Raw genomic sequence first — 24,365 nt, forward strand, 5'->3', positions numbered from 1 at the left:
AACATATTGTGGACACAACTCCTCAGAAACTACTGAACGGAATATGACCAAATTTTGTAGGATTGTTTGTCACCATATGTAGTTCATTATACTCAACTGCCATTTTGATTTGTCAATTTTAATGGGAGTTATGGGACTTTGTTCATTTTTCACGTTCTTTTTTGCAGATTTTTTTTTTTTGTATGGAGAGGTGCCAGCAGATTATATCTTTCACATTCTTAACCTTACTTAATTTGATTCATTAAGATACATTAACCTTGAATTGCCACATGGACTTATGAAAGCACATAAGTTTTGAATCTGCTATTTATACAGGTGTCAAACATTTGTAATTCAACTCTTTCTACAGTGGCGGGGGACATATGGCTATGCATAGCATTCTTGTCATTCTGTATTGTCAACTTTACTTTCATCTGTGGCATCATCCTTTCAGCACCTGCATATGAAGTTTTCATATCGCAACTCACATGTTATGCCAGAGCTTGCCGTAACTACACAATGTATGTAGACTTTTTCAGACTTGACAAAATTATTTTTTCCAGTCTGACATTCAGTCAGACAACTTGAAAAAATCTGCCAGGATGAACAATAATCTGTAAGTTAACTAGTTATGCTTGTTATCTAATATGTGTAATATCTTTCATTGTTACATGTAATGTGTATGACCAGATTCTGTTAGAACTATTAGTATAATAAAAAATGAAAATCATCTTCCAAGAATCATAAAATTATGAGTCAAATAATGTCTTTCTTAACACATAAGTTCTCTATGCGTATACTGTATGAATAAAGATGACTGAATCGACAACAATCACTGTTTCAAAGGAGACTTCTCAAAACAAGATGAATTTTTAAAAAAAATTGTTACTTGAATTTCTGGCATAATTTTATTTCTGCATCAGTAAGCTTTTGCTTTAAAGATTTTTGCCCCGTGCAGGTCTGGGTGTTAAAAAAATAGGCCTGCAGCAGCGCTAAGCTTGTCATAAAAGGCGACTAAACAGTGCTCAGAACCCTAGGGTGCTCTGCCCACAGAGCAACTGGGATGTGTGCCCCAGGTGGTTGAATGGGGTACCCCTGGCGTGTTACATGCTGGGGTTGTCAGGCTATAATAAGGAAAACCTGACTGCAAACCATAGTGGTGCACCGTGTTGGGAAAGATGCCACGTTCCTCGCACGTTAAAGAACCCTATTGTGGTATTTTCCCGGAGGAGGAACCATAGGGCTCCGCCACAGGAGGCTAAATTACCCGACCCTACCCACCTCTCCCTATTTCTAGTGGCAATCAAAAATTATTGACCCCATTGTCCTAGTGTCCCATCCCTTTTTCATTTCATCATCATTTCATGCTCATTTTATCATCAATTTCATATTCATCGTCTGAATATAGCTGAAATATTGCTGCTCAGACGTTAAACCCCAACAAACAAACAAACTTAAAAGGTTTGGGATGGCATCCGAATGATATCATAGCAACGGCAATATTTTTGTTTGTTTCAAGTCATTTGGCTGCCATCTTAAACCAGAAGTGACTTTTTGGGATGTGTTTAATACCAGACCAATGCCAGACATCTGGTCCAACAATGACTTGTTTTTTTATAGGACCAGTGACTGAAAATACGAGACATGTTTGGCAGTTTGACGAATTTGCCATGACTGCTTTTTGTATTGTCTAGATTTATTACAATTAGGTTTCTGTAACAAGATTACACAGTGTGGGAAACCACCGCTTGCCAGCTCACCAAATACAAGTAGATGTGTAATTTGGCAAGTTCCAAGGAAAATTAACCAGCCAACAGCTTATTTAGTAAAACATCCCTTAACATCATACATTAAAAATATGTTCCCTACATTTTAAGATTCGCTTGAAGATAGCTGAAATATTGCTGTTTGGACGTTAAACCCCAACAAACAAATATTTTAAGATGTTTAGCCTGAATATGTCAAGTGAATTTTCGCATGATATGCACAATTTTATTGACTTGTAAAGCTTTGTTTACGATCTGCCATTTTAATTTCTTGTAAACGGGATGTGCCAAAACCTACGCGACGGTCTTGATCTCGTATTCAAACAAAATTATCTTGGTAATTTAAGATATGTTACCTTGCAAATTAGTTGTTTATTGTCAAGATAGAAATGAACAAGAAGCAAATGAAATACATTTTCTTGTTTCATAATGATGAACCTGTTGAAAAATAATTTTATTTTTAAAATATGAGTTCAGAAATGGAGTACTTATTTTGTTACTGGAAAGTTCATGAAAAACTTCAATGGGATGGAATAGTACTTATTTTGTTACTGTAAAGTACATGAAAAACTTCAATGGGAGGGAATATATGAAAATGGGAAAGTTTTTGATAAATTTTAAAACAAATGAAAAGATAGTTGAAGAAAGAAAAAGAAAGGCAGAAGATAGTCAAATCGAAGAGAAAACAGATGATAGTACAGAAAAAAAAAACTAAAAAATGTGAAGAGCATAGAAATATTTTGGCTAGTAACTAAGTTGAATTTCTATTTGGCAATCAAGATCAATATTCGACTAACCAGAATGGCAAATTGGGAAAAAATGGTTTCCCACACTGTTATGTTGCTACAAGATTGAAGTCATCACTATAGAAGTTTTATGGTCGTCATCATAAACTCATGGATCATTACAGTGTACCCATCTGCACCATGAAAACTAAACTGTTCAACGTGTCATAGTTTTCCTTTCATCTTTCGTCTACCCTGGACATGACTTTTTAGGAGCAACTTGGTGGATGTTTCTTGAAAAAGCAGAGGATGCTTACCCTACCAGTGCACCTGGTCCATGCTCCAAGTTTTTAATTGAGTCCCAAGTTTTTTTCCCTTTACTTTTGTTACTTTGTATTTTTGTATTTATTATTTTGATTATTTTTATGTTCTTTGTTGTGTGTGTATGTTTTCCATGTCTGGTCTTTGTCCCTGGATTACATTCTTTCGATTTCTGCTAGAATATTGGTTCCTTTGATAGAAATCCATCTATATTCTTGAAATCAGGACTAAAGTCCATATTTCCTCACACCTTTGATACTAGTTTTGGACTTGGAGAATATTACTTTCTATTTCTTATCCAAACGTGTGCTTCAGACTTTGGAAGGAGATACACAACAACATGCCAGTGTAAAGAAAAGACAGCCATTTCCTACTTCTTTTCAAAGTGTTTGGGAAGTATCTGATGGAATAAGTATTGTTTGGGAATTTGATATGTTGTTATACAAGGGCTGTTTCAGAAATAAATGTCAAGAGAATAGGTATGTTGAATATGTCAAAGAGAAAACAATCCCACTGGGATGGAAAAATCAGCCCAAGGCCACCCATTGGTTGCAATGAACAATGAAGAAACCCCTGCACCACAGGGCAGGCTACAGCTGGAAAAAAAGTTTTAAAAAGTCCCTTGTTAGAATGGATATAAAGAAACTGAATATAAATTTCATAAATGTACAGACTAAGGACTACTAGCAGTTAACTGACATGCCAGCTACAAACCAATTTAAATCTACAAAAAGTTATGTCACCATTGTATGTAAAATCAATCTCAGTTCCTCCCATGCAGGGTTGAGAATCATGGTACATTATAAGTCATACAATAAGGACACAACCCGTGTCATGCCAAGGACTGCTTTTAAATGCAGATTTTTAATTTCTATGTAAAGACCCTTTGAGCGAATTAATGTTAATACCAAAAAATGCTATCCTTAGTGATTTGACAATAATTATAACTACAAATGTACATCCCTTAAGAATGAGCCTATTCATCAGTTTAGTAAACTGGGGTGGGGGGGGGCGCTTTTTATTTGACCTCATCAAGTATACCATTTAAATTTAATATTTTCCTTTGTTAAGACTAAACTATAGTCATGAATAACAACCACCCACCAAATAGATGTTCCTAATGACCTTCTCTTACAATTACTTCTGAAATAGCCCTATTACAGCTATTTGAAATGTATGATCTTTTGGACACAGTCTTTTAATTTTTAATAGCTGTCAGTTATGATGACCATAACCTTTAAATTCACCATCCACCATCATAATTGACAGCTATTGAAACTTAAAGGACAGTGTCCCTAAGATCCCACAGGTGTTATGTGTCCAATCAATTCAACTGGAACTCAAGACTATCTGAGATTTACAGTACTACAGGAACTTATTTTTGCTGTATGCATCTGTTTTTTCTTTGTGTAAATATGTACATGTATATTGAAGAAAGAAGATGTTATACTAATTTTTCATTGCAGTAGCCTGCAGTGACACCAGCTAGAACCATTATAAGCATTGAAAGGTGTACTGGAACTTTTACATTTAATGATGAACATTTTTCAAAATTGACGATGCTTACATGTAACTGAAACTGATTATATATTTTTTAGGTAAAAGCTATCATGGCAGTAAATGTATATAGCACCAATCAAACATCAGATAATCTCAGCAGACATGATATTTTAGCTTGGTTAAATGACAGTCTTCAAACAAACTACAGTAAAATTGAAGAATTATGTACAGGTAATAAATGTGTCATCTTAAGATTTACATGTGACTTACATAGAAAAAGAACATAATAAATGCACCAGCATGTAATTTTTAGAGATCACCAGAAGGTCTTCAACAAGTGTAAACACACAGGTTTTTAAGTAAGCTCTTAAAGGCCCCAACTACAATAGTAATAAAATACACGGTAACAGTTCTTCAGAATCAAATGAAAAAGTTATATAACAACTCAAAGCAGTGTGGGAAACCACCACTCGCCAGCTCGCCAAATACAAGTATATGTGTAATTTGGCGAGTTCTCATTAGCTTACACTAGTCAATTTGGCGACAGTCATTTGATTGGTGAGTTCCAAGGAAAGTTAACTAGCCAACAGGTTATTTAGTTAAACATCCCTTAACAACATACATCAAAAACATGTTCCCTACATTTTAAGAAGTTTAGCTTTAGATCTAATATGTCATATGAATTTTGGCATGAGATGCACAATTTTATTGATGAAAAAGAAAAGCATTGTTTACCATCTGCCATTTTAATTTCTAGTAAATGGGTTATGCCAAAAGCTATGCGACAATCCTGATCTCGAATTAGTATTCAAACGAAATTATGATATGTTACCTTAAATTATTTGTTTATTGTCAAAATGAAAATGAAAAAGAAGCAATGATAAACATGTTCTTGTTTCATAATGATGAATCTGTTGAAATATAATTTTATTTTTAAAATATGAGTTCAGAAATAGAGTACTTATTGTACATGAAAAACTTCAATGGGAGGGAATATTCGAAAAATGGAAAAGTTTTTGATGTATTGAAAAACAAATGAAAAGATAGTTGAAGAAAGAAAAAGAAAGGCAGAAGATAGTCAAATCCAAGAGAAAACAGATGATAGTACAGACAAAAAACCCCAAAAAATTTGACTAGTTGAATTTCTATTTGGCTAGCAAGATTAATATTCCACTAGCCAGAATGGCAAGTTGGGAAAAAAATGGTTTCCCACACTGCAAAGACACATTAATGACTAACAACTCCAGACTGTGGACAGGTGCATTGAATCTGTGGCAGTTCTAAACTAGTTTTACATGGCCTTAACCATCTCCCTTTGATGATAGGTAAAAAAGAACTGAAACAACAAACAAACACACCATAAAATTCACCATAAAATTACATGTACATGTACATAATATTTACGTACTTAGTTGTACATACATGTATAGATTGAAGTTGTTTGTTAACTCTCAAAAGAAATTGATTTAGCTCATTAAGGATGTTCGCTGCTCATGTTCAGACATTTTTGTCAGGTTTTTGGACTCCTCTGGTTTTATCCATGTCATAGCATCAAATTTGTTTTCTTCAGTGAACTCCACTTTTCTTTTCATATTATCATTAAACACAGCTTAAAATGTTATTTGGGAAGTTTTTATGAGATCCTTGTTATTTCTTCAGTGTTTTTAATAGATAAAACCTACTTAGACAAATCCTTTTCCCACCAAAATTTTAAGTGGTTAGGTCTCAAAAACAAGCACACTGACCCATCAACTTTTTAGCTCATCTGGCCAAAGGCCATGTGAGCTATTGCCATCACTTGGCGTCCATCGTTGTCGTCGTTAACAATTATACAAAACTCTTCTCCTTGGCTAATAAGAACCAAACTTGGTATGAAAGTTCCTTGAGGTATCCTGCATAGAACTGATGTGGGGATTTTTGATTCATCAAAAAACATGGCCACCGTTACTAAAAATAGAACATAGGGGTCAGACAGTAGTTTTTCACATATATCTCCTAAAACAATAGGTTTAGCTGAATTCTGACGGTAAAAGTGTTCAACATGATGAGATCTATCTCTGGTCAAATTTTGGTTTTAATCCATTAAGCCATGTTGGAGTTATTGCCCTTTTTCAACGATTTTTGTTATTTTTAATGTTATTTCTTTCCAAAATCTTCTCCTCTGACACTACTTGACCAATTGAATCCAAACTTGGTATGAATTTTCCTTGGGGTATACTGCATAGAACTGATGTGGGGATTTTTGATTCATCAAAAAACGTGGCTGCCGTTACTAAAAATAGAACATAAGGGTCAGACAGTAGTTTTTCACATATATCTCCAAAACAGTAAAGTTTCTTTCAATAGCAGAAATAGGTTTCCAAATTCTTTCAATACCTGAAATGATCCATATTATTAGTCTTACAAAAGTCTTCAGACTCCTTGTAAGAGTTATTGCCCTTGAAAGGGGAAAAATGACTTTTTTTTTAATAGTTTTCAGTCAATATCTTCAAAACTATGATGGATTAAAAGAAACTTTCAGTTGTTGAAAAGATCTTGTGATAGTCCTACCAAAGACTTCTTTAGTCAAAATTGTTGGACAACTTCTTGCCATTTTTTTTGCCAACTTTTATTGCCATTGAAAGGCAAAATTCAAGAAGGTGAGCGATTCAGGCTCCTGGGAGCCTCTTGTTCTTATTATGTTCTTGCATGAAAGATTTTGAAAGATTTCACAACCCTTTGAAATCCATGTTATTCTTAGAGCAGTGAACTTTTTGATTAAATGTATATATACATATACATGTATTGCATACAATTCCAGGGACAATAACAGGGTATTGATTTGAAATAAAAACAATACTGTGAAAGTGCTATTTTTCATGGGTATCAATTTTCGTGGTTTAGGATAAAAGCACAAGTTCGTGGATCCTTGAATGCATTGTTTTGATGATCTGTCACACAATCTAAAGTAAATAATCCCTTTCATTTGGAATCAAATTTCATGGTTTATCTTCGCCATGAAATCCACAAAAATTGGTACCCCCATGAATAATCGTACTTTCACAGAATATAATTGAGGCTTAGAACTTGGGTAAAACACAAGGCTATATAGGTTATATACTGTCAGTTACAGTATATCATTAATAAATATACTGTCAGTACATTCTGGTTCCTCTAACAGAATGATTGCAGTTAGTCAAAATTGACCATATTCAAATTATTAGTCTTTGAATTACATTTTTAAAATAAGTTAAAATTCAGGTTCACAAAAGACTTGTGTAAATAAAGAAAAATTTAGTAAAAACTTGTGGTGAACTTTCTAAACAATCTCAAAGCTTCAAAAAGTCCTATTTACTATGATAAAAGTACCAATGAGAATTGTGTCTATGGTAAGGAACATAATCAGATAAGTCAATACAGTTCAGTTGAGTTCTTATATGTAAAAAATCTGGCCAGTTATTATTTGCCACCCCTCTTCATTCCTAAAATTACCAATTGGACATACTTAATGCATATACGCTATTGATATTTACTTCTCACCAGCATGATTCTTAATTTAACCTGTACACAAGAAGAATCAGAAAAAAAAGAAAATATTGTGTTTATATGTAAATTTACTTCGAATGTTTTGTGTACTTAAGAGACAATTTTTTTTTTCTTGAAATTATTAATATCTGGTGAAAGTTTTATAAGGACAAACAGTTTGAATTTTACTGTCTCTAATTCTTTTTATGACAAATTACATTCTGTGTTTCAGGTGCTGCATATTGCCAGTTCATGGATATTTTATTCCCAGGTTAGTTTTAAATTTTTGCCTTTTGTCTAGCTTCTTTGATTCATCTATGCGAAACCTTTACATCACTGGTACTAGATCCCCATATGCAGTATTGAAAGTAGTATACACCAATTTTTTTTACAGAAATAGTATTCATACTGCTGTCTGTCCATAGATTCATTACCAGGTTTACAATGAAAATTTCTGCCAAGCCCAAAAGGTCTGGCAGGGGCATTGCAGGTGGTCCTAAAAATTTTCCAATTATTATTACATATACATATACATGGTTATTAAAATAAAAAACGAAACATTCCAAGTTTCCTTTGGTGTACTCTTTAGGTCAACATTTTAATCCATTTTCTTTTTTTATTATTTTCTTTCACATTTTTCACAAATCTTTGAATTCCTGGGATCTTATTTGATATATATTTTAGTTAAGGAAGATTTCATAAAAAACGTTTGTGAAACTAGTCCAGGATCATATGGCTGATCTTTGGCCCATCAGTGTTTTGAAACTTTTGAGATGAAAGGTCATTATTACTCTCTGGGATTGAGTTTTGGGGGAAAAAGAGGGGGGTCACATTGTTTTGTCAAAGGTTTTTATTTTCTAAACAAATTAAAACTTAATCATTTTTTTACTTGTTGATCAATCAGTTTTTCAAACTTTTTGTCAGTAATGTCCTCTTCAATCATGAAAGCTACAATACCAATCATTAACTGTTGGGTTCATCTTGTCAAACTTTTCATGATCAGTTTTAGAAGATACCTCAGACTTTTTTATTAATTCATGCTTTCAGTCAGTGGACATCACTAGATTGATGTCAATCTAATGCTGATGTTGAAAATTTTTTAGAACAATCAAGTCCAAAAGGATATCACCATTTACTAACAGTGCAAATTTTACATTTCATTGATTTGTTGTATCGTTGAATGATAGCAAAGAATATTCGGTTAACCATCAGTTATTGAAGGTTCTTTTTAGCAATTTGCCTTTCAAGCTTCTGTTGTTACTGTTTGGACCATCCTCGTATCTGGGATATGAAACCCAAAGTTCGACAACATCGCTATATTTGATGAATGAAACTGATTTCTAGCATTCGGCCCACCTCAGCTGATTACATTTCACGTGTTTGCTGAAGACTACCGTGATCAGCAGAGGTGTGCCGAATGCTACATTTTATTGGTTCCTTAAGGGAGTGAATATGTGAACCTGATCTTAAATATAAAATCTTTATATTTTTCTTTTTCGGTCTTAGATGACCCTTTAGGTGATTTTTTTTTTTTGGGGGGGGGGTAAAAAAAAAAAAATTTTTATGCCCAAATTACGCAGAGATTTGCTTTAACAGAAACACTGCTCATTTCACAAAAAGGTGTAAGCGCACAAATTCTACAGTTAGTCAAAAGTTGTGACACAATGAAAAAAAAAACTTTTGATGTCACAACGTATATAATGTACTACCATAATGTTCACTTCTACTTTTACCCAGCCGAGTAACATCAAAGACTTCAGAATTGGTAGTCACTGCTTTTCCGCCAAGCATACAGTATATAAGGGGATTGAGTGATGACTCGTCGGTTCTGAGTCAGAATAAAGTGTCTGAGTTGGATGACATGCATACCTGCAGTTGTTGCTTCTGTGAGCTAGCTCAATAAAAATCAAGCTCTGCATGTCAGACTAGTACAAAGCAGGATCTGTTCGTTTTGTCAGTTGTTTTTCTCCTGGAATGTACAGGTATGATATATCACCATATGAAGTTAAGTGATCAATCACAATTTTTTATGACTTTTTGTGAATTGCCCACTGAGCAGAAGACTATATAATTTTAATTATAATGAATGAATATTCAAGTTGAAGATATAGTACTATGAAGGCTCTTAAAGAGATGTAATTTTGTCTCTTGTTTTGCCAGAGAAGTCTTTATCCATATAAGTGGGAAGACATACACATTGTTATAGTGTGATTGATAATTTCAGGAACTGTTCAGATGAAAAAAATTAAATTCAACACCAAATTAGAACATGAGTATATACAGAATTTCAAAATACTTCAACTCGCTTTCAAGAAAACGCAGACAGATAAGGTGAGAAAAATCTACACAAAAAACACATTTTATTTGCTCTTGACTCAGGGTATCACATATTAGGTAAAGCTTGTATAATTTTCTACCTCATTTTTAATGAAGTCACTTTTTTTCTTAGAAGAGAAAATCATACAATAAGCTTTATCAAATATGGCAATCTACTAACTGTGATTGGGAACAGATTTCTTCTACTTTTTTTAATTGAAGAACATCTTAATGTATCAAATTAATGGAACAACCATTTGATGGTTTTGTTTTAGTCTGCTAAATTGTTTTCTGGTGGCTATATGTAAATTATATATGAATAAAATGAAACTTGTAGAAATCTGTTGCCATCTTAGCTAAAATTCTTTAGAGCCTATTTCAGTTATTCAGCATGTTTAATTTATTCATAGTCATGCACTTCAGTCTGCAAGTTAGAATGTTCTTTGACTTGCAGATTGAAGCACAGAACTCAAGACATTAGACATTTTGTTTAAAATACTAAGAAAATCCTCTGTTTAAAGCCTAAATCATACTTTGCTGTTATAGAAAATACGTCATATTTAACAATAATATTTTTTTTTTTTTTTTTTTTTTTTTTTTATATTAAAACCTCATTACTGTATATGTAACAATGTATAATGTCTTGAGTTTACTACAGTTGGGGATAGAAAAATTTTCATTTATGATTATTTTTCTTCTTTAATATTTCAGGTACTGTTCAGCTTAAAAAAGTTAAATTCAATACAAAATTAGAACACGAATATATTCAAAATTTCAAGCTCCTGCAGGTAGTATTTCAGAGAGAAGGAGTGGACAAGGTGAGTGGTGTTGTCATACCTCTTCGTGATTGTCCACACCAGTGAGGAGAAATTACTGCAAACATTTCTCACTATACCTATAAACTTCTCTATTCTTTTCTCAACTAAGTCATAAGCCAATAGATTGTATCTTTCTCCTGTAAATTATTTTGTTAAAGAGTGAAAATCTGAACAAAGGTAGTTTTATAAAATTAATCTTTGGTTTACACATTTCATTTTTTTGTGTTTTGATTTTGTTTTTAGTACTTAACTCTAAGTTTCCAGCCACAATTGTAATTGCCAATAGTTCACCAGCTATTATATCATTTATTCTATTTCCTATTGTCATGATGCTTGCATTTCATTGCACAAAACTATACATAGTATGAGTCACCTAAATAACACTCATTTTCATAGTATTGATTAAATCTTTGTAGTAATATTACCAGCTTAGGGTTTTGTTCACACTTTTTGTTGTATGCAATTACATGTACTTAATTAAGAACCTTTAAGAAAAGTGAATATGTTCAGTGGTTCTTAAATGCTTTGCAGTATGGAACATTTTATTTGTGGTTGCTCGATCCATTATTGACACTATGATGTTTATTGAGGAATAGATCAATAACCTGTCAGTCCTGCACTTAATTGAACCAATTGTAAAAAACAAAACCTCTGTCATTACTCTGACATAAGACATAGTATAAGTGCTCATTTTTTTTTATAACACGCCACATGAGGTGGTGTGGTATAATGTGATGCCGTCTGAAAAGTTGCATGTCTGTTCCCCCTAACAATTTCCAGAGGATAACTTGAGAACAGATTAATGAACTTTTTTGACACTTTTGTTAAATATCATAAAAAAAATATGTAAAGTTCAATTTTCAGCAAATCACAAATTTAGTTTTTTCAAGTTTTGCCATCCTACTTTTTTCAACATAACGTGGTGGGTATCACCTAATGTTTCATTAATGCGCTTTTTTTGAAATTGTCGTAGCCGTAGCTACATGCCAATAGACTCAGGACATCTTTCAATTATCAGAATATGCTTTTTTTTTTCACTATAAAAATATATGTGAAAGCTTGTGTTCAATATTTACTATGTTTGTGATATTAATCTTGTGCTTTCAAACCAAAATATTAAGCATCTTCTAAGATTGTGATAAGGTTACATGTTTCATAGCCCTGCTCCAAAGGAGAGGGAGTATACTGTCTTTATTCTTGTCTGTGTGTCTGAGATTCTGTATATTATTTCCATCACAATTTTTTCAGCAACTACTCTTCACAGCAGCTTGAAATTTTAACTCATTCTTCCTGTAGGTATGACTGTAGGATTCATTATCAGAAAAAATCAACAACTTCCTGTTAACCAAGGACCTTGTTTATTTTCCTTATATTATGATTGAAAGCAGGGGTGTCACTAGTGAGCCATAGCTCACAGATTTCTTATTATGATTTATTTATGTTAAATGTCATTTATTTCATGATGATTTACTAATATTAATAGGAAGTGGTGTCAGGTTAGCTCTAATATTTTTCATTTTTCTTTTAACAACTAATACATAATACATAAATTATACATTACAATTTTTGTTAGGTTTAAATTATAAAACCACTAAAATTGTGGTTGTAAAAATGCTATCACCTCTTTCTCTGTAGACATTTTCTGCAATGCAATTTATCAATATCCAATCTTGTTATAATTAGATATTTATACCCCTGCTCCATAGGAAGGGGATATACTATTTTACCTGTGTCCGTCATTCTGTAACATATTTTTTTAACAAAATTCTCAGCCCCTAATCACAGGTTGTTGATATCGATAAAAAGCTACATTTGGGTATAATGTATTGTTGAGTCCTTTTTTTAGTTGTATTACATTGAAACTTGAACTTTTCTTATTCAGTGGTAACATACAAATTTTTTGTCATATTTTTCTTGATTACTATTATTCACAGGTTGCTAATATATTGTACTAAGCTTCCTATGTTGTATAGTGGGATTCATTTCAAAATCTACTTCCTGTTTTCCAAAAAAAGGCTTTGATTTTCCATATATGCAAAATTTTTGTCACATTTTTCTCGGCTATTATTAATTACATGGCTACACTGTATCGTTGGATGCATTTTCATAGTCGTATGACATTTAATTCCTGTTTGTTGAAAAAACTTGAATTGTTCTTACATCATGAGTGGTATTACTAGATTTCCTGTTTTTTTAGCTCATCTGGACTGAAGGTACCAGTGAGCTTATGTCATCACTTTGTGTCCATTGTCCTTAAACTTTCACATTTTTCCCAACTACATGATAACCCCTTGCCTAACATGAGGGGTCAGGAGTCCCCTGAAGGGTCATTAGTGTGAAAAAATGAGGATTTTTTCCCATTATTTACCTCTATTTAGATTCCAGGTGAAGTAGAGCACTATAGATTAATTCTACGAGGAGCTGAGAAATGAACCCTACTTCCTAAAGAATCTCACTTTTTTAGGCAGCAGAAATCTATGACCTCTTTTTTCAGCTCTCAAGTCATTTTTTTTTTAATGAACTCTATATCTGACAGCCTCATTTTAAAGCAGTCGTGCTGCTTGCAGATGGACACAAATTGTGCTTTCATAAACTAAGATTAACATTGCCAGAACCAATGAAGTGGAACCTTGGCCAATCTTGTATAGGTCTGGGTGCAGCACAACAAGGGTTAATAAGGTTAATGATCTCAATGCCCTCTACAAACAATCCACTTTTGGTGTGGTTCAGGTGGCTCAGCGGGTGGCTGTGGCCAATCAAAGATGTCATTAGAACCTTATGGGAAAACCCATATTGGCCTATTTTGGTTTTACTAAGCCAATAGTGCAATAGTGACCAAACTTGGAAGAAATAATGAAAGGGACAAATTAATATAAAATAAATATAATCTTCTGATTGGCCAATTTCCAAAGATTAACTCTTCTGAAACCTCAGGTGCCAATGTTTTGAAACTTAGCTCAGTTGACTCAGGGGGTGACAGGAATGATGTAAGTATAGATAACACTCTAAACCATTTGTTTGATTGACCACATGATTTCTAATATCAGAATACCTGAATAACAGGTGAGTGATTCAGACTCCAGATTTTCTAGTTGATACATATTTAAGAAGGACTCAGTAATAAGGAAAATAAGAATTGAATATTTCTTTTATTTATTTGTTGCTTATTAGGTAATCCCTGTTGACAAGTTAGTTAAAGGACGATTTCAAGACAATTTTGAATTTGTACAGTGGTTTAAAAGATTTTTTGATGCTAACTATCAAGGGAATGAATATGATCCTGTTGCTGCCCGTGATGGCCAACAAGTAGGAGGTGTGTCTAAACCAGTGAACAAAGTGTCTCCAGCTGTGAAGAAACCACCACCCCAGAGACAACCAGGTATGTTTAACACTTCCAGTACTGAATTTTTATTTTTGGTGCGTATGAGAAGTATAAGTTAATTTCACAGGATGTGTTGCACTTGGAGGAATTAATTTTGGAATATGTGCTTGAAGAATGGTGACACTTGCCAAAGTTGAGATTACTAAGCATTTCAACATTGAAGAGTTGTGAAATTGATATTTACCTTAGTGGGAATGTATTAGAGACACTTGGGTTCTCAATATAAAGACATTTGTAATTTCAGATAAATTTTAGAATCTAAAGTCTTCGGTGAAGTAATCATGTCAGCTAAGCTCAACCACATGTTTTGTTATCTAATTTTTCTACAGATTTGCGTAGGAAAATTATCTTCAAATATAAAATTGAGAATTTAGATGATTCCAATACGGACATAAGCTAGTATTTTATTATGGTAACCTGAAATGACAGAGCAAGAAACAAGGGTTATGACACTTGATGTTTCCCATTGTTTCAAGCTAAAAATTAGCCAGATTATTTGTTAAGGCAAATCATACCCTGATACAAATATTTAATGAATTAATAGAATCAAAGTACTCATGTACTGTGTCAATCAATATCAATCGTTTGAATGTTTACGCCTCAGACAATCGTCAAATTTCAAAAATAGGGTATAAAAGAAAAGTTCGGGGAACGAATTCAAATGTATCTTAACACAAGCTTATTGTTGTAAATGGTTACTATCATATTTAATTCTTTGATTTATTTTTAAATTAATCATTCTGATTACGAAGGATATTAAAAAAAAAAACCGCTCACACCAAAAATCATGATGCTTCATTGGAGTGCACCAGTTTGCGTTGTATTCTGGTTTGATGTCGGTTTACATGAAACACCTTGATAAATGAACACTAACTCTTTGACATATTGCATATTGTAATTGAACTAAAAGGCGTAATACCACCATTTCATGTCTCCATTACTTTCTATGTTCAATTCAGCTATTTATAAGGCTCATAGCAAATTTTACATGAGTACAGATGCTGGTGCTGGAGGGTTTCATTATGATGGGCACCCTTTATTTTCACTCTCATAAAAATATCAACATACCTTTGAGTTATGTGCCTTCAAAGAAAGAACCATAAAGTTAAAGCAGCCAGATTCAGAAATCACTACTTTCATTTTGAAAATTAGTCATATCAAGGGCATATTTGTCCAGAAATATTTTACCATACACTGAAGTTTTTAGGCTACTGCTGATTCATTCAGCTTTCAGACGATACTAAGTTTTTATACTTCTACTTAACTATGAGAATAATAAGATGCAATCTTAGGACTACTTCATGTCATTTCAAACTTCTTTCTTATATGTGCAGGTGTATGGTTCCCGAAACAGGGGTATTACAACTCTAACTACTAGTTGGCCTTTCCCAGTTAGTAAATTTTCAAATCGAATTTCATTTTATCAACCTCCAGGTCGAATCTGTCTGTCAAAGAGTAATCAAGGGAACCAAGATTCTAGCGGAAATTAAAAGAATGCTATCCAGGGACAAATATCAGAAATGTAAAACTGACACACCAAAATGATACATACAAAGTAACAAAAGTAAATGAGCAACTAGGACTCCACTAAAAACAGGGAGTATGCACTAGATGAACTGGTAGGGTAAGTGTCCTCTTCTTTTCTAGGGACAACCACTGAGTTGCTGATAAAAAGTCAAGTCCAAGATAGACATAAGAGGACAGAAAACTATGACACATTGAACATATCTGTTTTCATCATGCAGATCATTCATCATTGAAATAAACATGGCCTAATATACATGTCCCTCTCAACTACTGTGAAAGTACTATTGTTCATAGGGTACCAATTTTCATGGTTTTCGTGGCTAGGCCAAACCATGCAATTTGGTTCCCAACGAAAAGGAGAATCCCACTGATGTGTATAATGAAAACCCCAAAACCATGAATTCAAGAATCTATGAACTAGTTTTTCTTCACTAAACCACGAAAATTGGTATCAACAAATTAAGGTACTTTCACAGTAGCTACATTTCTCAGTTGCTACAAGTTATCGCATAGACACCTATGTGTCATGTAAAAGCGCTTAGTTTCTCGGCACCTACTTCCAGAGACACATACATTAGAATGATTATTTCAAAAAGCAATATCACCAGACCACAGACTGACATAATTTCTGAGAAATGCATTTCCGAAATTCCTATGCCATCGTCTAAGCAAAGTTTAATTTTTATTTGTCATCTCTGGGCTTCTGATGTCACAAGGCGGTAACCGTAATAAAATACACGATACAATGGGTGATACATCAGGATGGTTTCAGGGGGTTATACGACCCTTTTCTTAAAAGATGGGCAAAAATTAGCGGCACGTAATAGCCTGGAACAGGGTGTGTATTCCCTGCCTGGAACCTCTTTCTTTATACAAGTTTCTTCATCGGAACCACTGCCACATTTTTGTAAAAACTTAGTGTATGGATCCGCCAAGGCTTGCATGAAATATGTGAGCTCTTCCTATTGGTGCTCAGCATACCTCTTTATATTTCATTTCTATGAATGATGACTATTTATAATCTCGCAGGGTTCTCATTTCTAGTTAAACATCAAAAGGTTTATTATGCATCAACAAGGATTTATATATTTAGCACCTTGTCGTCTTTAACTAAGAATAAAGCATTTATAGGCAATTTGAATATGACGACAGTGAACGATTGGTTTATTTGGGTAAATGCATAGAAATAAACAGGTACTGATAAGAGGTTAGATGTCAACTACTTTTAATTGAATCATTGTCAATTCATACTAAATTAATCAGCAGATTTAGTTCGCAGTAAAAGTTGTTTATTGGGTTTGTTTATTGGTTTAAATAGAATAGAATTAATTATGATGTATTAGAAATACCTATGAAGTGGATCCAACTATCTGCATTTGAACCTTAATGAGGTAAGCCAGTGGGACTATTTTCCTGCGGTAGTGCAAGATAATTGCAGATGCTAACAGGCTTTACAAAACTAAAGGCTCTGGCGACTGCTATATCAATTCTGATCTTTGATCTAAATTAATAAAAATCTAATTTATTGGTTGAAAAGATTTTTCTATGCCTTGTTGACTTGATATTTCAGTTGCTAAAAGTATACATGTATTTTTCATTTCAAAAATCAAATAAAATTTTGATAACTGAACTGACAACATGTATCAAAATGAACTTAAAAAAAAATGAATGATAACAATAAGACAACTTTCAGACAAGTTACAATGTATCTATACCTTTACTAAATTTCCTTTACATTTGGCCAGCTCTATCCAATTTAACCTATAGAAATGTAATATTCAATTAAGAATTAAAAAAACTCTATCAAATTAGCAATAGTTTTTCTGGGTATGATAAACTTTGTAAAGCACTAGGTAAACATAAATGTTTTCCACAATCCCTGCAGCCATAATTTGTCTGCTAAACTTTTTCTTGTTTCTGGAACAGACATGACATCTTGATTTGATTTGCAAGGTTGTTGGCATAATCTGAATTCTTTGAAATTAATTCTTGACTCCATAGCCCTTCAATGACCATAGAAGAGAAATCCAAGAAGGTAATATTGGATGAGTGATTGTGACTTAAAGTGAAAAGTTTAATGTTTCATGATTATAGCTGTAGTATTCTATATATTGGTCAGCTTTATCAACACCTTCCATGTTTGCTGTATAATCAACGATTGCCCTAAGACAAACAACTTTTTCTATAGGAAATGCACCATTTTCATTGACCAAGCGACTTACATGTCCTACACTGTCATCATGTATTGTGAAGATGACTTAGACATTTCTTTAATCTTTCGGCTAATACAAGTATTTTTTGCCTGAATTGATAGTCACCTCACCTGTTAATATTGGAGGGGTTTTTACACACTATATCTTTTGGCAAACCTGCCCTGTTAGTACGTATAGTGCCACTTGCAACAATTCCATAGTTTTCCCACAATTCAGTTACAAGACAGGGAGAAGTGAAAAAGTTATCGGTGTACACATGATAGCCCTGGTCTCTTAATCTTCCATTAACAATGCAGTTCTTAATTACTGAGGTTGCTACGCTTCCTTCGGTTCTAATGGTTTTGCCAGTGTATATATCAATATTATGTTTGTAATGGTTATCAGCACTTGCCAGCATCCATATTTTAACACCCTATTTGTTTGGTTCAGAGAGTATGTTCTGTGTCAGGGATGTATTACCTTTAAAGGGCACCATACATTCATCAATTGTGACATTTCTCCTTGGAATGAACTAGGAAAGTATTATTTAGAAGATTTACCACAGGCCTAATTTTGAACAATGGATCATAGTTACCTGGTCTTAGCTCAGATGCATGATCAGAAAAGAGTAGATATCTTAAAAATTTGTGTATATCTGTCACAGCTCAATGTTTATGAATAAATGGGAGTTGACATGATAGGATCAGTATAACATGGTGCTAGGCTTTTGGTTTATACCCATTTGGTATGTTAGACCAAGAAAACCTTTCATTTCTGGCAGGGTTGGTGTAATCCATGGCATTTTATTATCACCTGGCATGTTTGCTATTTGGTAATTGGCGTAACTGTATGTTTTTTTTTTCTGTCTAATTTTGTAGAAACCTATCATCAATAAAGAGCTGCCAAAAATCTAAGGCCTCTTTTATTGGGTCCATTGTAGTCTGGGGGCCAGTTATTTCCCTAGGTTTGTGTATATGTGGCAGACCCTTCAAGGATATCAAAGAATGCCAACCATCAACAGAATCACCTCTCTCATTGATATATATGGGAACATCATTTTCAAGTTCATTTTCAGGTGTTTGATTTGATTCTGAGTCATCACCTATACCCTGTTCATTTAGAACATTTCTTAATATTTCTTCCACTGCTAAGACTCTGAGCATATACAACATCGGATTTAAAGTTATCATGATTTTGCATACTCTACATTTCCAATATCATTTCATATTGGAATGATATGAAATTCAGTATGCAGGCTTAGCTATACTTAACTTTTGATTTACATGTATTTCTTATTTTAACAGTTAGATCAGCAGTAGCAGCTAAGAGTCCTTCACAAATGAGACCAACCCAACCAAGGACCATTACCAGTAATCATACAGTTGGTGGCGGAGCAGGAGACAGTGCCAAAGTAGAGGAATTAAAGCAACAAGTAAAACCATTTTGGAAGTTTTTTTTTTACTTTATCCACCTTTGTACATGTACTAGGAAATATCTCATTATAAAGGACTCTTACAAATAAGGAACAGGAAATTTTTCAACAATTGATGTTTGCTACATTATAATTGTTTACTAAATACAAATACACATAGCATTGCATTAGATTTATTGTATGCCAGATAGTGGAAATACTTATGATATCACTTGTAACAAAAAAAGAATTTCTAAATGTACTATGATTATTATATATATAAAAAAAATGTTTCTTGTTTTCATTTAATGATTATGGGTACAACAAAATTGTATATACATTTAAAGGAATAATAGTTTTTGTAGTGATATGAACACACTATAACAATTTAAACAAGGGAATTCATTTTACACTTTCACTGTATTTCATATCTAATGAGTAATTTACTTATGGTCACATATCTATTCTTCTTTTTAGTTAAATGACATGAGGTTAACAATCGAAGGATTAGAGAAAGAAAGAGACTTTTACTTTGGAAAATTACGTGATATTGAAATTACATGTCAGGAATATGAACAAGATAATCTACCTGCTATGAAAAGTATTACAGATATTCTCTATCAAACAGAAGTATGTATGATGTTAAAAAAATAGTTGATTGGAATCTTGGAGCTATCAGAGGTATTGAAGAGGATGGAATATTCTGCTAATTAGTTTATAAGGGCTGTTCTTAAGGTCATTAGCTCCTTTGTCAAGTAGTGTATGTGTCCTTAGTATGGAGGACACTGGGTCCTACATTGTTGCTTTGTCTTGCAGCATGCAAAAAATGATTGTTGCTTTGTCTGCTTTCACAGGCATGTGGTATTTGGTAGGGATATTATGACAGCAAAATTGTCACATTTGGCTACAATCACAATAAAGTATCTAATTTGAATGACTCACAGCTTCAGTTCAGAGAATTAGTGTTTTCTTTAAAAATCTGAACCATTGCCTTTTTCTTAAATCTCCAATTTTGAATTTCCTGAACTTTTCAATTTCAAGTGAGCCAGTTAGTTGAAGATGATGTTGAGAATTAGAGGAAAACAAATTAAAATAAAGTCTGGCATTGGTTTCTTTTGGCTGACATATGACATGTGAAAAAAAATTACTGCTGGCATTTGGTGCTGAAGTGACTACTTTTTAACTTACCCAGTTTCTGATACCATAGTATTTCTTTGAAAAATAAAACAACAAAAGATATTTTGACCAATGCTTGTTTAATGTTCAAGGTTTTATAGGAATCATATTCTCTGTCTATTTTAGTGTATTTTGTTGAAACTTTATGTCCTAGTAGAGGAAAACCCTTGCCAGATGCTTTCAAAGGGAGATTATTCAAATAAGAGTTTTTACATGGTCAGTCTATTGCAAGTCAGGATGACATTCAGTGAGATCACCCACAGCTTCTCCCTTTGTTCTGTTGATTGATTGATTTTAGTAAAACTTCTATTCACCAATATTTTATGCATTTCAGGATGAAAAGCCTTTAGCACAGAATGAAGTAAGAAAGATTTATTTGTTTGCATTTCTAAAAAAAAGATCTTGGGAAAACTGCCCTGAACATAAATGTTCTGTTCAGCAAGTTGACACCTTATTGCCCCTAATTTAAATAAAGAGCAGAAGAATAAAGAATAAAATTAGGAGTGGCTTAGAAGCCAATGGCTTCAAAATCATTTAACAGAATAGATCCATTCAGTACAAAAATATGACCTTTTGCAAAATTTGCCCCTGGACTAAAAATGTTGCCATCCATAGACTTACCTGCAGAAACACATTAAATAACTGACAGGGCTGCTTTAAGGGTTATGAGGATCGTCAGTTTTTTTCTATGAATTACTTCTAGTTTAGAAAGAAATTGTAAAGTAGTGACCAGTGAAATTTGGTTTTCTTTGTAGTTTGCGGTTTTGACCTAAGAACTACAACCCTGTTCTTGTTTGAAGCTCCAATCCTTTGTTTCAGAAATTCTTAATCCTTGCACATTCAGTTCCTTGTCATATTTGACACAATCTTTACACTCCCATTTATCCCCTGCCAAAAAGTATAGCGATATATAGGAATTCCATTGTCTATCTCATTGTCTGTCTCTCCATCCATATATCTTGCAAGCACAACTCCTAAACCGTTCTTCAGAATAAGAAGAAACAACATGTGCAGTTTTGACATCTAATGTAGATCTACAGGGAGCAAGATAATAATTGTTAAATACTTTTAATGCTTTTAAGGGGTGAAAAATGAACTGAAGTGTTTCTGTTTGTTATGATTGACAGGAATCAGTTTGTACTCACTATATCATAATTTTATATAAAGTAGAAGTGGGTTCTTGTCTGTAGACAGGATCTGAGCTTGTGTTATCATTGTTGACATGAAAATTTCAGTATGTTCTAGTAGTGCCTAAAACATTTCACTCCATTTGTTGTGAAAAAAGGAAATGTTGTAATTACCTAATATTTATTTACTGCATGTATATTAAATCTTACAAAGATATAAATCTTAATTTTGTTACAGATGTGAAGATATTGATGGTTGTACCGTATAGCAGGAAATTTTCGTGGATGCCAAATTTCGCAATTTGCTTCTTGACAAAGAGGTCTAAAATGTTCATAGTTTTCATTGTTTGCATCCATAGATATGGTTATGGTTTACAAGAGAAAACTGTAACCTATCTGGCCATAAATTTGGTGAACTTTTATTTTCATGTTACTCTGAACCATGCGAATATGGCGAAAATTAGAACTTGCGAAAATTTACTGCTTTATTGTAAAATATTTACTTTTGTTGTTGGCATATTTTGTGTTCTTTATTTTTTCAGGAAGGGTTTGCACCACCAGAAGATGAAGGATTAATAGATAATGGAGAGGAAGAAGAATACTAACAATGTCAACTTCAAATGCAATGTTCATGTATTTCCCAGTTCACTTGTTGATACTGTTAGTGTGATATTTGTCAATGATCTGAAGTAATGTTACTAATACTAAGTGCTAACTGTTGCTTTTTTGTTTTGTTCTAAGAAAACATTTATTTTCCAGTACAAAATCTGCATAATTGTTAAGAACAGTGAGTTTATGTCAAGACTTTTGTTATCTGAAGTCTGGCAAAGAAGAAAGGTACATGTAGACAAAATGTAGACTTGTAAACTAAAAATATTTTGTACAGCTATTCATTCAATGCCAATTTGTGTAATAAGCCTGACATTGTTGCTTGCATTTCATTTTTTTAGCAGACCCATTTGTATAGTTTTGTATAGGTTTAAATTAAAAAATTGAGATGAAATGTAAATAGACTAAAAAATTTATCAAATGAATTGCCAGTTTACTGTTGAAGGGGTAAATTAAATGTTGACATTAGTAGATATCTTTAATTAGAATTTGTTTCAGTAGCAGTACCTAAATGATACATTTTGTATGTACTACATAAACTTGTCGTTATTTGTTTTTGTTTTGTTTTATGGAATTTGAAAATAATATTCTGTTCATTTCGTAATAAAATAGAAAATAGAACTGATGAGTTAATAAAACTTTGATTTGGCTTGAAATTTAAAGAGACGTCATTTGTTCTAGTGTTCATAAGCTTAAAGTATCAAACATTTCATGATGTAGGCTTTCTTGTTTTATGTATTATAAGTTGTCAATGTGTCTTTTAGAGCTTTCAGATATGAAGTGTTCAAATTAATAGTCCATGTTCTTCTTGGGCTTTTTAATTTTTCTTTTCATAGTAATGTTGGCTAGCTTCAGTTTAGAAAAAAGGGACAAAAAATTTCATACCCATCATAAAATGAATATTCTGATGCAATACTTACATAATATTAAATTTGTAACTTGTCCATCGTTGATTGGGAAGCCAAAGAGCAATATGCTATTTATGATAAGATCATAAGACATAATTATATGACCCCTTTTGTTGGAGAGTTTAAGATGAAATGTTAAAGAATTTGACCTTTTAAAATTAGTTACAATTTAATTTTGATATTTAATGATAAATTCTTAATGCTACTGCTTTGGTTTAAAGCCTTTCCAGATATAAAACTTGAGGATTCCATTCAGGCTGGAAACCAACACCTTCCCTGACAAAGATTTGTGTATCTTTATGTCTTGTTTCTAATACCTGTAAGTTTTATACATGTATAAGGATATATTTTTACCATTTGACTTATTATTACTACTGTTGAATGTAAATATTATTCTTATATTCCATACCAACAAGTAATTACATATGTATTAATTTGAATTGCATGTTGCCTTTGTAATGGCAGATAAAAATTACAGCATTCTAAAACTGTTCATTTTCTTTCATTTTTAGCTCACCTGGCTGAATGGTCAACAGAAAATCATTCTTATTAAGTAGCACTCAAGCTAAGAATGATGCAAAATGTGATTCATGGGTGAAAAGCCTACATATTTTATTTTTGATATTTTGTTTGAATTGCCATCATAAACGGCAATTTACATTCAGTTTTTCATATAACTAGTTTTTTTATGAGATAAAAATTAATAGAATGCACTGTAGATTTTGAAATTAACGGAAATAACTCTGTAAATAACACTCAAATACATTGAATAATTGGATTTTGAATGTTGATTATCTATTAAGAACCCATAGAACAACTTAATTGCAAAAATAAAAATATGTAGCCTTTTTTCAGGTGTATCACTTTCTACAGATTTTGCATGATTCTTACAAAGACTGCTACATAAGATTCCAGACAAAATAAAGCACTATAGATTAATTATGCTCTGGCGAGGGGCCGAGAAATGAACCCTACTCCTTAAAAAATCCACTTTTTGGGGGGCAGCGGAAACTCATGACCTCTTCTTTCAGCTCTCCAGTCATAATTTTTCTTAATAAAAACCCTATATCAGATAGCCTCATTTTAAAGCACAGTCATGAAGCT

General features: G+C 32.9%; 2 protein-coding genes across 7 annotated transcripts in view; one reads left to right on the plus strand and one right to left on the minus strand.

Moving 5' to 3' along the window:
- LOC148628393 (regulator of telomere elongation helicase 1-like) overlaps positions 1–2,026 on the minus strand; it is a 56,675-nt gene extending 54,649 nt beyond the window's left edge. Inside the window, exon 1 of one of the 3 annotated variants that reach the window (XM_088586630.1) lies at positions 1,980–2,026. The gene's annotated coding sequence lies outside the window, so the exon portion shown is untranslated. The other 2 variants (XM_088586639.1, XM_088586656.1) reach the window with 2 other exon arrangements.
- LOC148628395 (microtubule-associated protein RP/EB family member 1-like) overlaps positions 1–23,749 on the plus strand; it is a 29,520-nt gene extending 5,771 nt beyond the window's left edge. The window contains exons 2-9 of one of the 4 annotated variants that reach the window (XM_088586691.1): positions 4,390–4,522; positions 8,028–8,066; positions 10,020–10,126; positions 14,101–14,308; positions 19,335–19,462; positions 19,919–20,071; positions 20,952–20,978; positions 22,287–23,749. In XM_088586691.1, the coding sequence (XP_088442817.1) occupies positions 4,402–4,522; positions 8,028–8,066; positions 10,020–10,126; positions 14,101–14,308; positions 19,335–19,462; positions 19,919–20,071; positions 20,952–20,978; positions 22,287–22,349 (846 nt within the window). In that variant the 5' untranslated portion in view covers positions 4,390–4,401 and the 3' untranslated portion in view covers positions 22,350–23,749. Of the gene's footprint in view, positions 1–4,389; positions 4,523–8,027; positions 8,067–10,019; positions 10,127–10,822; positions 10,930–14,100; positions 14,309–19,334; positions 19,463–19,918; positions 20,072–20,951; positions 20,979–22,286 lie in introns of all 4 variants that reach the window. The other 3 variants (XM_088586701.1, XM_088586711.1, XM_088586720.1) reach the window with 3 other exon arrangements.
- The last annotated feature ends 616 nt before the right edge of the window (positions 23,750–24,365 follow it).

This window comes from Perna viridis, chromosome 1 (genome assembly GCF_037379345.1).
Source record: "Perna viridis isolate PV_CMFRI_1.1 ecotype Kerala chromosome 1, ASM3737934v1, whole genome shotgun sequence".
Taxonomy (NCBI): Eukaryota; Metazoa; Mollusca; class Bivalvia; order Mytilida; family Mytilidae; genus Perna; species Perna viridis.